At 38.9% G+C, this 17860-nt stretch overlaps 1 protein-coding gene and 1 long non-coding RNA gene across 5 annotated transcripts in view; both read right to left on the reverse strand.

Moving 5' to 3' along the window:
* The window catches only part of LOC127423922 (GRIP1-associated protein 1-like), a 78430-nt gene extending 75260 nt beyond the window's left edge, over positions 1-3170 (reverse strand). For 3 of the 4 annotated variants that reach the window (XM_051668613.1, XM_051668612.1, XM_051668615.1), the window contains exons 1-4: positions 2932-3170; positions 2063-2129; positions 1215-1276; positions 118-144 (exon numbers count right to left, since the gene is read on the reverse strand). In XM_051668613.1, the coding sequence (XP_051524573.1) occupies positions 118-144; positions 1215-1276; positions 2063-2129; positions 2932-2973 (198 nt within the window). In that variant the 5' untranslated portion in view covers positions 2974-3170. The remainder of the gene's footprint in view (positions 1-117; positions 145-1214; positions 1277-2062; positions 2130-2931) is intronic. The other variant, XM_051668614.1, reaches the window with a different exon arrangement.
* Positions 3171-4727: 1557 nt separating this feature from the next.
* On the reverse strand, positions 4728-8420 carry LOC127423944 (uncharacterized). The gene is made up of 3 exons (XR_007894397.1): positions 8154-8420; positions 6030-6177; positions 4728-5825 (listed from the first exon to the last, which is right to left on the reverse strand). It is a non-coding gene; the product is annotated as an uncharacterized LOC127423944 (long non-coding RNA).
* Positions 8421-17860: the final 9440 nt, after the last annotated feature.

The following is a 17860-nucleotide window of genomic DNA, read 5'->3' on the forward strand; positions in this document are numbered from 1 at the left end:
TAAGATTCTGCGAAGATAAATGAATTGTGAATCACTTTTTGAATGCCCAAACAAACCGATTCAATTTGTTGATGAGAAAAGAAAAACATTTATTTTCATTTACTGTAGAAAACTCACCTGTGCTTTCTTGCTCTTATTCAAAGCCTGAGGGTAAAAACAGAAAGAAAGAAAAAAACATCACAACTGAAGTCAAATCAAGCACAATTTAAAAGCAATAAAATACTGCTAAAAGGCAGTATCCCCAGAAAACCTGATAAGAAAATGCACTGAAGCTGATTTTACTAGCAAATGGACAACCTTCCCTATGGCAAAACCATGACCTTCAATTGCCTCTGTAATTTGTCAGTTAACTGCACATTGAAAGCAATTTTAAGCTAAGATAGGGGTTCCCAACTTTTACAGACACAAAGCCAACCCAGGTACCTCCATTATAAAAAAATAGCTAGATTTTGTCTTTCTATAGATTTGGAAGCTAGTATAACTTATTAATAAAATGTATTCATTACATCATTTCAAAATTGTTTATTATTATTATTAATATTATTTATTTACATTTTTATTCTTTGGAAATAAATTATATATATTTGTATATACCACTATGTTTATACAAAGAAATACTGCAGATTATTACACATTTCTTCTTTCATTTTAAATGCTTTTATTGGTTTTCAGTTTGTTCAAAATCTTCAAAACAGAAGTATTTTCCCTAATGGACTTTATATGCACTGTACGTGTTTTAAATATCTGACAACTGGCCTATTGTTGAAAAACCCTGGAGCTGAGTGATCAGTGCATCATTTCTACACATTCTTGTAGATTTATGAATGTTTTAGGCAATGCTGCGTCATGGACACTTTGTACTATGCTATATTTTGAGCATTACAACATGATCAGTGTAAGTGATTTTGCGTCACAGTGCAATCACTCTTCCTGCCCAATGAAAGGAAGACTTTTTGAACTTTAAGTGCGAGATCAGGAAATTACTTAATAATCACCCGGCTGGTTCAGTCACTGTAGAGAAGTGTGAAAACAGGGCAAAAAAAAACTGACATGCAATGACCTGCACAGTCAATTACTCAGAGCTCATTAAAAAACAAGGCAAGAAAACAGCATACAAAGCAAATGTGCAAGGCCTTGCATTTTTAACAGAGGCCTGCAGCAAGACCTGATCTCTATCTCATGGCAATGAGTGAAAAACTGAAGTAGGCCTTCACCTTCTGTGCTTTGATGTAATCTTTCTCCAAGGTCGAGATCTTCTGACGGACACTGTTGAGCTCTATAACACAGTTAAAACAGAGAATAACTAGAAACAAGATAATAAACTCACTTTATTTGATGCTATACAGTGTATTTGTCTGTCAATGCCTGTATTTATGTGTAGTACTCTCAGCTCCGTTAACACATTTTACCATATTTAAATCCATTCTGCTGAATTACGCCAATTTTGTTATCCCAAATAAGCACAGAAAATGTAAAAAAAATAAAATGAAAAATGAAAAAAAAAGTACAGATGTGCACTATTTTGGCAAAATGCATAAATTATCTGTTATCTAACCAGAAGTGTGGTTATGAGGAACTGCTGGGTTACAATCTGCTGGGTTTAAAAAAAAAAATTAAATCACCTATGTTATCCCATGTTTTGAATTAATAAAGGTTTAGTTTGGGAGCCTGGGTAGCTCAGCGAGTAAAGACACTGATTACCACCCCTGGAGTCGCAAGTTCGAATCCAGGGCATGCTGAGTGACTCCAGCCAGGTCTCCTAAGCAACCAAATTGGCACAGTTGCTAGTGAGGGTAGAGTCACATGGCCTCTAAACTCCTCGCGGTCGCTATAATGTGGTTTGCTCTTGGTGGGGCGCTTGGGGAGTTGTGCATGGATACATGGATGTGCCATGTCTCCGCAGTAATGCGCTCAACAAGCCACGTGATAAGATGCGTGGATTGACGATCTCAGACGCAGAGGCGACTGAGATTCGTCCTCCACCACCCGGACTTGGGTGATTGGGAAATTGGGGAGAAAAAGAAAATAAATAAACGTTTAATTTTATGCAGTCTCTACTTACCTACTGTATTTTTCCGCAGCTCATCGGATAACTGGTAGTTTTGCGTTCTGAGCTCTAAAAGCTGAGCCTAAAATGACACAAATTTAAATAAAAGGTTAAAACAGAAGAAAAACTTTGATTTGTTCATTATAGATTATTGATAGCAATGGTAACCACCAAGATAACACAATATAACATGATGGTAGCATCATATGACTCCCTTAAGGCCAGTTAATATGTTGATTTGTAACATGTTATGGGTTTGTTTACGTAATGGAAACATTTAATTAATGATTCTAGCAAACTGGTTGCTATGAAACTGAATATTAGATGCATCTTAGCTTATAAACAAGGATGCTAGTGCAAAACAAAACAATTATGCTACATCCAAGAGCCTGATATTTAGCATCACTGCCGGGACACATAGCTTAAATACTTTAATTCAAACATTTATAATTTAAAAAAGACCTTTAGTTAAATGGATTTTAACATCTACGTACTGTGCTAACGGTGACTAATGGCCATAAATAACAGGTTAGCATGCTAGCATGCTAACTTATATCACAGGCTCGTTAAATAGACACTTTATTTTGTGTCATTTCGCCAAAAAGTCGTCTTAGTGACTAAATCAGATTATTAATTCAAGAAAACCGTTGTAGTAGTCCATCAAACTATTTTTCCAGCATGTTAACAGTAAACATGGCATGCTACCGGCTAAAGCTAACAGCCTCCTCCCTCCGCCTCACAGGATGAACATGCATACAGCCCTGATAAAGCCAAGTTTACACATATTCCCACTCAAAATCATTTCAAATCACATCAGTAGTCTCGTGTCTTTATTACAGGTTAAATAAGAGACCTATTAAAAGCGTGAATCATGTGATTTGTACCTGCATGCGGTGGAACTCCTCTTCTGACAGTGCTTGCGCCATCTTCACCCACAGCAAAACACTGCTAGAAGGAATAAAGTAACACTGTCACCTCAATTACTGTATTTTCTGACAGCTCTGTGTGGCCAAACGACGTGCCATTCTGATAATATGAGGCTTAAAGCTGCAACTTTCTGGTTTCTCCCATCTTCTCATCTGAACGGATTGGCTTGTTGACACACACGCATCCGTGTGTTAAGTCCGCACCTGTCCTGTAGATGGCGCACTGACATAATGCATACTGTTTGGGAAGATGAGCTAGGACTACCTCATACTCAGGGGCGTGTCCAGGATTATTGCCAGGGTGGCAAAGGGGTGGCAAGAGTCGAGTAAGTGGTGGCATCCAGTTGTGCGGTGTCCTCTTGCGAAGGATTCCGTCTGAGCAGGGGCCGGTTGCACCATCTATGCGTACGTTACAGCTTAGCCTAGTTGTGGCGTTAATGGGCACTAAGGCACAATTTATGCACTACTAAATATTTGAGCGTTGCACCAATAAATTTAAGTAGGACGTAACCCTACGTATAAACTAAATATTTATGGAAGCCTCTGACCAGGAGTAACGGTTGGAATAAAAAAGCAGACTCACTTAATAACATATATGTTTTGGTTGACAGATTTCAGTTCTTTCGACATATATGATGGTGTTGGCATTTACACTCGTTTACATTTAAGGGAGATAACATTATGTAAAAAACGTACCTCTTCAGCATGAAACTGATCTAATCCTGTGTAGGGCCTACGCCGCCCGATGTCACATTTCAACATATACGAAATAGATTTTAATATGAATAAATGTCTATTTTTCCAGCCTGTTGTATTAGTATTTATTTATATATTGTCTCTTATTCATTTTAGCTAGTTATTGAATATTGTTATTTACATTAGCTAAATACAGTATATCATAAATGAAATCTTGTTTTATTACATATCGTATTTCAATGGGGATATCATTTATTACAGCTGACAGTTACGACAGTTTCAATCAAACAAGGTTTGAACAAGATCAAACTGAAATTCACGGCTGTTTAACACTTCTGTGTACAAATTTGAAGGCTGTTTATTGGATCAATACAAGTAAACGTCATATTATGCGACTACGCGTTACTTTACGGAAAGCTTACAATCTACTAGTTAAGTCTTGCCTTAAGAAGGTGGTGCAAGGGGCCTGGGTAGCTCAGCGAGTATTAACGCTGACTACCACACCTGGAGGCGTGAGATCGAATCCAGGATGTGCTGAGTGACACCAGCTTGTCTCCTAAGCAACCAAATTGGCTCGGTTGCTAGTGAGGGTAGAGTCACATGGGGTAACCTCCTCATGTTCACAATTAGTGGTTCTTGCTCTCAATGGGGTGCATGGTAACTTGTGTGCGGATCGCGGAGTGTAGCATGAGCCTCCACATGCCGTGAGTCTCTGCGGTGTCATGCACAACGAGACGTATGACAAGATGCACGGATTGACTTTTTCAGAAATGGAGGCAACTGAGACTTGTCCTCCGCTACTCGAAGTGAGGTGAGTAACCGCGCCACCACGAGGACCTACTAAGTAGTGGGAATTGGGCATTCCAAATTGGGAGAAAAGGGGATAAAAATAAATAAAAATAAAAAAGAAATGCTGTCTCTGTAGACAGGGGTTAGTAACACATTTAGTAACATGAGTTGTTACTATTTTACCTGGAAGTTGCCAGTTCAATGCAACATGATTTAAAGTAGCATGCATAAAAATTCAAGCTGATTTTGATTTAAGATTCAGCATTTTTAATAATTATTATCAACCTAACCACAAATATATATACAGTACTGTGCAAAAGTCTTAGGCGCATTATATTTTTTGCAAAACATTTGTCTTAAAACGATTATTTTACATATCCTGCTTTTAGTGTATCAGTAGGAAATAACAGTTTTACATTTCAACATTCCCTTTGCAAATAGAATTGAGTAGAAGAAGAACAAGGTGCCCTACAACAGATGGTATGACCCCCACAGAGTTGGGGTAAAATTAAAAATTAAATTAAAGAGATAAATTAAAACTATTTATGGCATTATTTTTGAAGATATTTCACATGTGCACTAATCAAACAAACATACCCACCATTATTGCCCAGTAAAAAAGATACAGTTCATTGAATATATGTTGACCTTGTGTGACATGCTGGGGCATGTTGTCACACTGCTGAATAGTGACATCTTCCCTGTGTGACAACTAGCCCCAGTGAGCGACTAGTTCGACTTCCGGCTACGTTAGTTATAGTTGACTAGTCGATTGAATAGTGACAACTTCTCTGTGTGACAGCTAGCCCCGGTCTCCCCTACTGTACAGTATACTTGTTTGTACATACAGTAAATATATTGGACTTGTGACAGTTACCTAAACAGGTGGGATGCAAGCACACAAAAAAGGAAAATACGTTCGCTGCTGTCATATGCATCTCCCAAACAATAATACAAAATAATAATAAACAAAAAAAAAAACCAGAATTTACATGTCTGCTCCATAATCCCTCTGACACAAATGCAGGAGGGTTTACATATTTTCAAATATTGACACGTACACTATAAAGTCCAAAACCATAAAACACAGAACTTAAACATTAACTGCTTTGTTGAAAAGTAACTTTATGAGGTTATGGTTGCAGGAGGCTATAAGAGAGATAGAAAGCCACAGTCTGATGCTTCCTGTCTGTATGATCTGCCCCTTTCAGCAGAACTCCTGCCTGGTTGTGGGGTGGGGTGTTTTGGGAGGGAACAGATAAAGAGACGTTCTTCTTCCTTTTTAATCCACCGTAGCAGTTTAGTGACTTCAGTAACAGCTTATTTCTTAGTGTCCAGCAGGCGTACATCTTAAACTTGCTTGTGACCTACTGATCAAGAGGGAGAGATTAGTAAATGGACTTCTTCTACAGTCAGTTTTGTCTTTCACGTCAACTATTGAAAGCAACAGTTTACACAATATCTTGCTGAGCAACTTCAAGTTAGTGTAACTGTAGAAATGTTTATAGCCTTAAGGCTTGAAACTTACTCTACGCTACAGTTGAATAGCTTAACAATGAAATGGCACATACCCACGCCAGCAGAGTTTCTCTGTTTGTTGAATGGTACATTAATTTAAAGGGCCATGACATGCTGTGGATGCAGCTGTGCATGTTGTGATACAGAACAATCAAGCATATCCTCTCCTCCTGGCTTTTGTATGGCGTCTCCATCTCTGGGCTGTGTAAAGGGTTATAAGAAAAGCCGTGAGGACATCATATACAGTTGCATGTTCATGGTGTACACCAGTTGAAGTGTCATATGGAAACATCATGTGTAAACATAGGCTGTCAACACAAACCATATCATGTAAAAAAAAAAACATATCACGTATGGTGTTTTTTATTTATATTTATCCCCTTTCCTCCCCAATATGGCATGCCCAATTCCCACTACTTACTAGGTCCTCGTGGTGGTGCGGTTACTCACCTCAGTCTGGGTGGTGGAGGACAAGACTCAGTTGCCTCCGCTTCTGAGACAGTCAATCCGCGCATCTTATCACGTGACTCGCTGTGCATGACACTGCGGAGATTCACAGCACGTGGAGGCTCATGCTATTCTCCGCGATCCACACACAACTTATTATGCACCCCATTGAGAGCGAGAACCACTAATCGCGACCACGAGGAGGTTGCCTCATGTGACTTTACCCTCCCTAGCAACCGGGCCAATTTGGTTGCTTAGGAGACCTGGCTGGAGTCACTCAGCAAACCCTGGATTGGAACTCATGACTCCAGGGAAGGTAGTCAATACTCGCTGAGCTACCCAGTCCTCCTCGGTCTATGGTGTTTTAATAAAGCAGCTCAAAGCCAAACACTACTCTTTTCAAACATCATGTGGTTCTTGATGCTTCTCTGGTTTCAGCCATCGTTTTGATCTAATAAGGCTTTTTTGCATGCATTTTTCACATAAAAGGCACCTCAGAATTTGTGACCGGGCTGGGTTTGAAATATCGAGTGCTTACTGTGTCAAAACTCATCGCAGTTGGTTTCATCTTTCACAGAATGTGGAAATCCTAGCTAATAGGCTGACATTTATCAGGAATTAAGAGCCATCTGGAGTCTTTGATGGCTAAAGCCACTGATTCAGATAAACATAAAGTGCTAAAGTGGCTGCTAATGAGTCAAATGTCTAATGCATTATTTGTTTAAAGGAATAGTTCACCCAAAAATGAAACTTCTCTTATCATTTACTCATGCCATCCCAGATGTGTATGACTTTCTTTCATCAGCTGAACACAAATGAAGATTTTTAGAAGAATTTCTCAGCTCTTTTGGCCAATCCAATGCAAGTGAATGGGTGCCAAAATTTTGAAGCTCCAAAAATCACTTAAGTCAGCATAAAAGTCAACCATTTGACTCAAATGGTTAAATCCAAATCTTATGAAGTGATATGATAGGTCTGGGTGTGAAACAGATCAATATTTAAGTCCTTTTTTACTATAAATTTTTCTCCCTTCAGTCAATCTCCACTTTCACTTTCACATTCTTCTTGTTGTGTTTTTGGTGATTCACATCCTTCATGCATATCACCCCCTACTTGACAGGGAGAAGAATTTCTGGAAAATATAAAGACTTAAATATTGATCTGTTTCTACTCACATTTTCTTCTGAAATTGTAAAAACAGTTTTTTATAGAATGGCAGTCGACACCCTGATTGAATTCTGATTCACAATCTCTCAATATAATTCAGTTTTGATTATACTTGATATTGATTCATTTGGAAACATTTTAGTTACAATGTCAACAGGCCTGTTTCAGTTAACCTTTAGAGACCCAGAGTAGCAGAATTGCAATGTTTTTTTGTTTGATTTTAAGCAATAAAATAATAAACACTCTGAGCTTTATCACGATAACAGTTTTGGTGGGAATACATTTGCAGTCACAGTTGCTAACACTTTTGGAACAAATTGAGCAATTTTCCAGACAAGTATTTGACTGGTAATTCTTAATTCCCAACTTGTTTACTGAATGGTTAAAAAAAAGAAAAAGAAAGAGAGAAAAAAAAGAACCAAATACATCAAAAAGTGTACTGAGCCAAAAGTGCAGCAAAGACCCATTAAATACCCTATATTTAATGCAACTATTATGGAGTTCATTATTTGAGCAGTAGATGGACTTACCAGCCTTGCTCAGCAAAAAAAAAACATGCTTACTTTGTTGTCTCCCATTGTCTGCCATCATATCTTCATTCCAATGGGACAAACCTGGAATTTCTACAGAATAATTAGTCAAGGGGTCTTTTTTCTGCATATTAGGTTTTGCCTGCTGGGCCGAACTACATGAAAACTCATCAGAACCTTCTGAGGTATTTGTTGAACCATTGTTTGTTGTCTTGTTGAAACTCCCTACTTCCTTAATTCTCGCTCTTGAGAATGTTGTCTGTGTCTCATTTCCCTCTATGAATGTTCTCTGTTTCCAGAATTGTGCTCTTTTAAGGGTGCAAAAACTTTTTCTATGTTACACAATGGACCTCTGTGACTCTCCATTACATTTCAGTGTGGAATACCCAAGGTATCACATAAGGTCTGGGGATCAGAGTGGTTAAAAACTGTGTAATAGGATGAATATGACAGTTCATTTCTTTTTGGTCTGTGGAGAGAGGTTACAGTGGGTCATACGGATAAACTGTTTGAATAGCATAGCACTGGCCAAATGGTTTGACACTGGTCTCACTCATGTCACCTTAACTGCACTTCAAGTGCATTCAACTTTGTTTTAGAGAAATAACTTCAAATTATGAGTGCATGAACATTTGACAGATTATATCACAAATGTAGCTTTTCTGACACAAAAAAATTAGAAAAGAGGTCTCACAAAGCTGGATTTGCTCTGTAGATTAGGGGTTTTCAACCTCTGGGAGGGCTGCAACATTATGGTGTTCATTCCAGTGACTTTTTTTTTTTTTTCTCCCCTTTTCTCCCCAGTTTGGAATGGCCAATTCCCAATGCGCTCTAAGTCCTCGTGGTGGCGTAGTGACTCAATCCGGGTGGTGGAGGACGAATCTCAGTTGCCTCCGCGTCTGAGACCGTCAATCCACGCATCTTATCACGTGGCTTGTTGAGCGCGTTACCACAGAGACATAGCGCATGTGGAGGCTTCACGCTATTCTCCGCGGCATCCACGCACAACTCACCACGTGCCCCACCAAGAGCAAGAACCACATTATGGCGAACATGAGGAGGTTACCCCATGTGACTTTACCCTCCCTAGCAACCAGGCCAATTGGTTGCTTAGGAGACCTGGCTGGAGTCACTCAGCACGTCCTGGATTCAAACTCACAACTCCAGGGGTGGTAGTCAGCGTCTTTACTCGCTAAGCTACTCAGGCCCCGCATTCCAGTGGCTTGAGTATTTTGAATCAAAAGATTCACCAAAAGTATTCGTTCAGACACAGTTTTCTGCAGATTGCACCTTTACGCCAGTAGGTGGCAAACAATACGTTTCTTTTTTGTGGTGTGAGTGACTCTTTCAATTATTGATTTAAAGCAGTGGTTCTCAAAGTGTGGAAGACTGACCTGTCCTCAAATCTCATTCACTTTCACACATTCAACAAAAATAGTGAAAATACACATAAGAACCGAAGTGCACAATTTCTTTTCCTTTGCCTTTTCTTCTACTTTGTTTAAACTTTCGCCTGGCACTGCATCACATCCACCGCATGCAGCTCTCGACAGCCCAAAGTGTTGATGTCAGGTGCGCTCATGTAAACAAGGTCATTCTTGCGTGCACGCCAGTTTCAAATGAGTGACGAGGTGAATTAACACTTAAATTTCAGTCTGTTCCTCACACAACACTGTCATATGGCTTCAGAAGAATTTAAATCTAAGGCACGAGTGTTATGGATGACTTTAATGGTGCTTTTGTGTGTGTTTTCGGAGCCACAAACAGCCACAAACATGATCCTCTTGTCCCTCAATCTTGTGTTTCAAGGATTAAAAAGTAATACTGATTTTGAACGACGAGGGTGAGTAAATGATGGCGGAAAGTTTATCAGTATCATTAATCAGGTGCAAATTATTGTCCAGAGGTCCTGACCGCTACCGAAACAACACGTTGATGGCGCTGTCACGTGATACTTGTTACTTTTTCCAGCGCTGGCTAGGATGTGACAGTCACATGTTGTGGCCGAATATCCATACTTCCCTACTATATAGTATGCTAAAAACAGTATGCCAATGGAGTAGTATGTCCGAATCCACAGTATTCATGAAGCAGTAAGCAAAAAGTACCCGGATGACCTAATATTTCTGGTGAGATTCTGAAGTGTGGATCGACGGGACACTTTACGATCCCATAATCCCTCAGGAGCTGAGGCGACATCATGTTCAAAACACTGGATTTAAAAGAACGGCAGTGAATCATGAGTCGGACAGCTCTTCTCAAATGTAAGTGATATATATACCAAGATAATTGTTCCCTGTGCTTAAATGGTTCTTGATTAACAAAACCTGAGCAGATAGTTTTTGTGGTTGTTTTTCTTCATATATTCAGGTCACGAGACAATGCCCACGTACCCAGATGAAGTATGTCCGAAATCTATTCATACTACTCACATGCATACCTAAAAGAACGTACTGTTTTGCCAGCAGATAAGTGCGTCCTTCATCAAATACAGTACATACTGTGACAGTACGCGGTTTCGGACGCAGCAACAGTCATTAATTATTGAGGATTTAAAAAAAAAAATTATAGAGACTGCTGAAGTTTATATACAGGTGCATCTCAATAAATTAGAATGTCGTGGAAAAGTTCATTTATTTCAGTAATTCAACTCAAATTGTGAAACTCGTGTATTAAATAAATTCAATGCACACAGACTGAAGTAGTTTAAGTCTTTGGTTCTTTTAATTGTGATGATTTTGGCTCACATTTAACAAAAACCCACCAATTCACTATCTCAAAAAATTAGAATATGGTGACATGCCAATCAGCTAACCAACTCAAAACACCTGCAAAGGTTTCCTGAGCCTTCAAAATGGTCTCTCAGTTTGGTTCACTAGGCTACACAATCATGGGGAAGACTGCTGATCTGACAGTTGTCCAGAAGACAATAATTGACACCCTTCACAAGGAGGGTAAGCCACAAACATTCATTGCCAAAGAAGCTGGCTGTTCACAGAGTGCTGTATCCAAGCATGTTAACAGAAAGTTGAGTGGAAGGAAAAAGTGTGGAAGAAAAAGATGCACAACCAACCGAGAGAACCGCAGCCTTATGAGGATTGTCAAGCAAAATCGATTCAAGAATTTGGGTGAACTTCACAAGGAATGGACTGAGGCTGGGGTCAAGGCATCAAGAGCCACCACACACAGACGTGTCAAGGAATTTGGCTACAGTTGTCGTATTCCTCTTGTTAAGCCACTCCTGAACCACAGACAACGTCAGCGGCGTCTTACCTGGGCTAAGGAGAAGAAGAACTGGACTGTTGCCCAGTAGTCCAAAGTCCTCTTTTCAGATGAGAGCAAGTTTTGTATTTCATTTGGAAACCAAGGTCCTAGAGTCTGGAGGAAGGGTGGAGAAGCTCATAGCCCAAGTTGCTTGAAGTCCAGTGTTAAGTTTCCACAGTCTGTGATGATTTGGGGTGCAATGTCATCTGCTGGTGTTGGTCCATTGTGCTTTTTGAAAACCAAAGTCACTGCACCTGTTTACCAAGAAATTTTGGAGCACTTCATGCTTCCTTCTGCTGACCAGCTTTTTAAAGATGCTGATTTCATTTTCCAGCAGGATTTGGCACCTGCCCACACTGCCAAAGCACCAAAAGTTGGTTAAATGACCATGGTGTTGGTGTGCTTGACTGGCCAGCAAACTCACCAAACCTGAACCCCATAGAGAATCTATGGGGTATTGTCAAGAGGAAAATGAGAAACAAGAGACCAAAAAATGCAGATGAGCTGAAGGCCACTGTCAAAGAAACCTGGGCTTCCATACCACCTCAGCAGTGCCACAAACTAATCACCTCCATGCCACGCCGAATTGAGGCAGTAATTAAAGCAAAAGCAGCCCCTACCAAGTATTGAGTACATATACAGTAAATGAACATACTTTCCAGAAGGCCAACAATTCAATAAAAATGTTTTTTTTATTTTATTATGATGTATTCTAATTTTTTGAGATAGTGAATTGGTGGGTTTTTGTTAAATGTGAGCCAAAATCATCACAATTAAAAGAACCAATGACTTAAACTACTTCAGTCTGTGTACATTGAATTTATTTAATACACGAGTTTCACAATTTGAGCTGAATTACTGAAATAAATGAACTTTTCCACGACATTCTAATTTATTGAGATGCACCTGTATAAATATGAATCCTTCAAATTACCAGTTTTTATTTAAAAAAAAAAAAAAAACTATTCTAGAGTAAAATTGTCTTCAATGAGATATAAAACTTTCTGGTAGTTAAATGCTAATGAATGGAGGATTCGGTTTTCTGAGCGGCCATTCTTCATGCATATCGTCCCATACTGTGCAGGGAGGAGAATTTATGATAAAAAATGATTTAAAAATTAATCTGTTTCACACCCACACCTATTATATCGTGTCTGAAGATATGGATTTATATGGACTGGAGTCATATGGATTACTTTTATGCTGCCTTTATGTGGATTTTGGAGCTTAAAAATGTTGGCACCCATTCACTTGCATTATATGGACCTACAGAGCTGAAATATTCATCTAAAAATCTAAATTTCAGTTCTGCAGAAGAAAGAAAATCGTACACATCTGGGATGGCATGAGGGTGAGTAAATGATGAGAGAATTTTTGGGTGAACTATACCTTTAACCGATCCGATACTGAGCCATTTACAACCGAGACAATGGAAGTTAACGAGAACAATTTGTTCACTTAAATATGAATTCGAAACACTACTAGTGTTTGTTTAGGCCTAAAGTTTGGAATAAACGACGGAAGTATTAAAAGTACGAAAATTAGATTTCTTGTGCATCATGCTAAATAACGATTCACGTCCACAGAGCATTGTTTGTTCTAGAGAGCTATGTCAGTTTACAACCTGTGAAACTATGAGATACTTACTGTGCAAAGCAAACACCCGACATTCAAATATAATTTGGTTGATTTTTCCCTCTGTAAAGAGTAAGGTTGACAAACCAAAAACTACTCAAACCACAGTGTGAAGACACATTTTCCATACTCACCTGTTGTAGCCTATCTTTTATTTTATTTACAGTTGAGGGTGATTTTACAACTAGATAGGCTATTTGACGATATTGAACAAAGGATTGGTGTGATGTGCTCTCAGAAAAAGGATCATTAGTCACACTTGACATAATCTGCATCATGTCAAGTGTTCATGCACAAATCAAGGACGGCGGTCATTATTATTTTTTAATGACAATGTTGGTCAATATCAAAAGTAAAAAAAATTATTTAGTGTAATATTTTTACAGGAAACTGTGGTTATAGCACATTTGTCTCAGCTCCACTGCAAACTGATAAATATTGCTGCAAGTTGTAGGGCTTTACTGGTTGTTTAGATCAGTGTTACTATCAGAAATAATTAATAATTATTTCTGTAGTTATTAATCAATATTTAAATTAATTAATTGGATCTAACTCATTAAAACCTCATATGGGACTCCAGTAAATGTAGTGTGCTACGTTTAGGAGCAAGTTTGGTTATTAGCAATAATTAATAATTATCAAAGATAATTATTAATTATTAAAATCAATAGAACATTGATGAGAATCAATGTTAGCTTTTTTTAATCCTTTAAAATCAACACTTATCAAAGATAATCGTTAATTGTTAACATCGATGAAACATTAAAATTAACACTAGCTTATTGATCATTCAAATTCAATCAAAGATAATTATCAATTATCAAAAATCAATAGAATATTAATAAGGATTAACATTGACGGGGCACCACCCTGGAATCAGGGACTAATAACCAAATATTAAAACAGTCTCAATATTAGATTGTTTTCATAGGAAAATCGACATCCGAAGAATATCGATTTTCGGGAAAAAAAAAACAATGAATGAAGGTTTGAATCCGAGCACTGACATCCCGTCAGCATGACACAGGCGTATGCAAAACAAACCAAAACACTTCTCTTTGTAATATAAACAAAGTTTATTTATGCAGTAATATCAATTAATAATTAATACAATGCAGTCAATAAACTTCCGACTTACAACTACAAACTAAACAGTGATATGATTAGATATGGAAATAAAATAATCCTATAACACATAAGGTGTGTGTGTGTGTGTGTGTGTCAGTGTGGTTAGTGAGAGAGAGAGAGAGAGAGAGAGAGAGATGATTAAGTGACAGCCTGAAAGCTGATTTCGCAATAGCTGGAGATAAAGCAGCCGTGTTCATCACTCAGAGACGCGGTTTTACGAGCGGGGCTCGTAAAAGTCCCTTGTTATTTGACTCTTTAATGGATGAACTCAGTTGCTGTCTCACCCGCGATGGCGAAAATGCACAACAGTCCAATTTGGTTGGACCACAATACAGCAAAACAAATTTGTGATAATTAATACCCTGAGTATTAATAATTAGGGGACATGGCGGTCCGTAAACTGTACAAGCAAAAACCTTGAAACACAAGAATAACACGCTATAATATTCTATCTCTGCCCAGACGTAAACCTCTTACTTGAATCGCACGAGGACACAGGTAGAATGTGTTTTCCTCCGTCCTTTAACTCTGACCCAGTTCCTTGAGGCTCGGGTGATGACGAGAGGCCGTTTCCTCGCTCTGTCGGCGGGCGGTATGGCTGTTGATTCTCGGCGGGCTGGCAGAGAACTCAGAAATGTCTACTTGATTGAAGATGGAAGAGAAATCTTTAATCTCTTCACTTCTGTAGGCTAGCGGATGAAGATGCGAATTGCTCGGTGGTCTCCTTCGGATCCGTTAGAGTGTTCGGTTGAACACAGAGTAATCTCAACTCGTCCAGCAAGATGGAGATTGTATGGCTACAGTTTCAAGTCGGACATTACTTCCTTATGCCACGAGGCTGCACCGGAGAGCAGCAAAAAAACTACGTCCGTATTCGGTGAACTAAGTCGCTGGAAGCAACTTTGGAAGCATTTCAGAATTATTTGAAGTCCTGATGATGTCATGTTTGAGGGACGTTCTGTTGTGTGCCTCATCCAATAGGAGTTGAGAGCTCGATCCTTTAGAGGGCAGGGCTTCATGGATCTGTAGTCTGTTTTGGACTCCCTTTGTTTGATTTTGGCGCGATTTTTATCAGTAAAATTTACGACTTAGAAGGAGGGGGCTTGAGGAATGTTTTTATGACTGTTAGGCCTGCCTTTGTCTTCTATCTGAATACATGAGGCCCAACAAAGTCTAAATGACAAATCAACAAGGGCATAGCAGCCGTGTAGCAGACACGTCCCCCGCACACTTTAAAAAGGTGATTTTTGTCCCCCACACTTTTCCAAGCTAAACCCATACTGAGTCCAAATGGTGGATTTGCATACAGTATTCTTTGCGTTTTGTTACACTGGGCAGATTGAGCGACCATCCAGCCAATCATAGGTGAGTTTCATGAGCCGAAACAACCCTTACGTAATAGGCCATCAGTCAGACAGTCTAATCAACGCAGCTCTGTTCATTTCTACAAAGTTGCTTTCAACAATGCTCATTTATCCAATTTTTATCTGCATTGATGTTGATCTACAGTAAATTAATAATCTAGAGATGAGGAACACATAAACGAGAGTTATTTATCGGCATATCGTTCTTGATTGGGAGCATTACGTGAAATGTAGGCTACTGCAGAAAAAATAACAAAGGACAATCCTAACATTTTAGGATTCCCAGATCTCAGTTCTTTACAGCTGCGCCATCTGCTCTGTACTATTTTATGGAGTAGCATACACCCCCCTAAAGCGGCAGATACTCTGGGATTGGTGATTACCGCTTTTGGAAAAGGACATGAGGCATCAGTATATAACTCCCTGTTAATTCAGAGTCTGGGGGATGGAGCTTCAATTTCTCTTCAAAGATTATGGGAGAAAGATTTAAACTTGGTATTGGAGGAGGGAGTGTGGGGTCGGATTCTAAAAAACGTTAAATCTACATCTAGAGATGCAAGGGTGCGTCTGATGCAGTTTAAGATTTTACATCAAGTCTACTAGACCCCCTCTAGATCGTATAGGTTTGGTCTTAAAGACACACCCACTTGCTGGTGATGCCAATCAGAAGACAGGGACACAACCCATGTTTTTTGGGGATGTGTTAAGATCCAAGAATTTTGGATGAGGGTTCAGAGCTTTATGTGTGACGTATTGGACACTCAATTTTCATTTATCCCCAGACTTTGTATCTTAGGCGATGGGGCGGTCATTAATATTGGGGATAGTCATTTAAAAAGTTGGGTCCTAGCCAGAGTTATGATCGGCAGACGATCATCCTCAGGGGATGGAAGCTGGCTGGGGCACCCTCATTTGGGGAGTGGTGCAGGGAGATGGGCGGGGTGGCAGCATTCGAGGAGGAGATTTTTAGAAGGCTGGGAAAATGGGATTTGTTTGATAGGAAATGGGGTGGATATTTGGCTTTTTTGGAGGGTTCTTGGGGAGGGGCAGTGGAGAGGGATTCTAGTTTAGATGTATATGTGCATTCTTGTTGTTTTTTGAAAGTATAATTTTTTTTAATGTTTAATATATATATATATATATATATATATTTATGTTCTAATTGTTGGTGACCACTGTAGTGCGTGTTTGCGTCGGGTGGGGGGGGGTGTTCGGGGGGAGGGGTTTAATGTATATAATTGATTCCGTATTTTATGTTGTTTTTGTTTATCTTATGAATGGAATCAATAAAAATTGTTAATAACAAACAAAGGACAATCCTTCTTTTAAGCACACATTGTAAGTGGAGTTTATATCAGCGCATGATTCTTCATTAAATTATGCTTTTTACATTATGTTTGTGAGGTAATAGTTTGATAGGTTGTTTTTTCCCAATTTAAGCAGATTACTGGATTGGTGTTAAATATGGAAAGCTATTTAAGCTCCTGTTTTTTTTACCTCTGTGTTGGTGTGCAGTCATCAAACTGTAGGAAAAAAGATAGATCTGCTGTGTTCTTAGAACACTTATGCATTTTACTGAAGTGAAAAATATATAGACACACTTTTTTATACAGTTGAAGTTAGACATTTACATACACTTAGGTTGAAGTTTTTTAACTACTCCACAGATTTCATAGTAGCAACCTATAGTTTTGGCAAGTCGTTTGGAACATCTACTTTGTGCATGACAGGAGTCATTTTTCCAACAATTGTTTACAGACAGATTGTTTAACTTTTAATTGACTATCTCACAATTCCAGTGGGTCAGAAGTGTTCATGCACTAAGTTAACTGTGCCTTGAAGCAACTTGGAAATGTCCAGAAAATTATGTCAAGTCTTTGGGCATTTAGCCAATTAGCTTCTGATAGGCTAATTGGCTAATTGTAGTCAATTGGAGGTGTACCTGTAGATGTATTTTAAGGCCAAAATTCAAACTTAGTTGCCTCATTGCTTGACATCATGGGAAAATCAAAAGAAATCAGCCAAGACCTCAGAAAAAAAAATTGTGGACCTCCACAAGTCTGGCTCATCCTTGGGAGCAATTTCCAAATGCCTGAAGGTACCACGTTCATCTGTGCAAACAATAGTATGCAAGTATAAACACCATGGGACCACGCAGCCATCATTCCACTCAAGGAGACGCATTCTGTCTCCTAAAGATGAACGTAGTTTGGTGCGAAAAGTGCAAATCAATCCCAAAACAACAGCTAAGGACCTTGTGAAGATGCTGGAGGAAACAGGTAGACAAGTATCTATATCCACAGTAAAATGAGACCTATATCGACATAACCTGAAAGGCTGCTCAGCAAG

Source organism: Myxocyprinus asiaticus, chromosome 33 (assembly GCF_019703515.2).
Source record: "Myxocyprinus asiaticus isolate MX2 ecotype Aquarium Trade chromosome 33, UBuf_Myxa_2, whole genome shotgun sequence".
Taxonomy (NCBI): Eukaryota; Metazoa; Chordata; class Actinopteri; order Cypriniformes; family Catostomidae; genus Myxocyprinus; species Myxocyprinus asiaticus.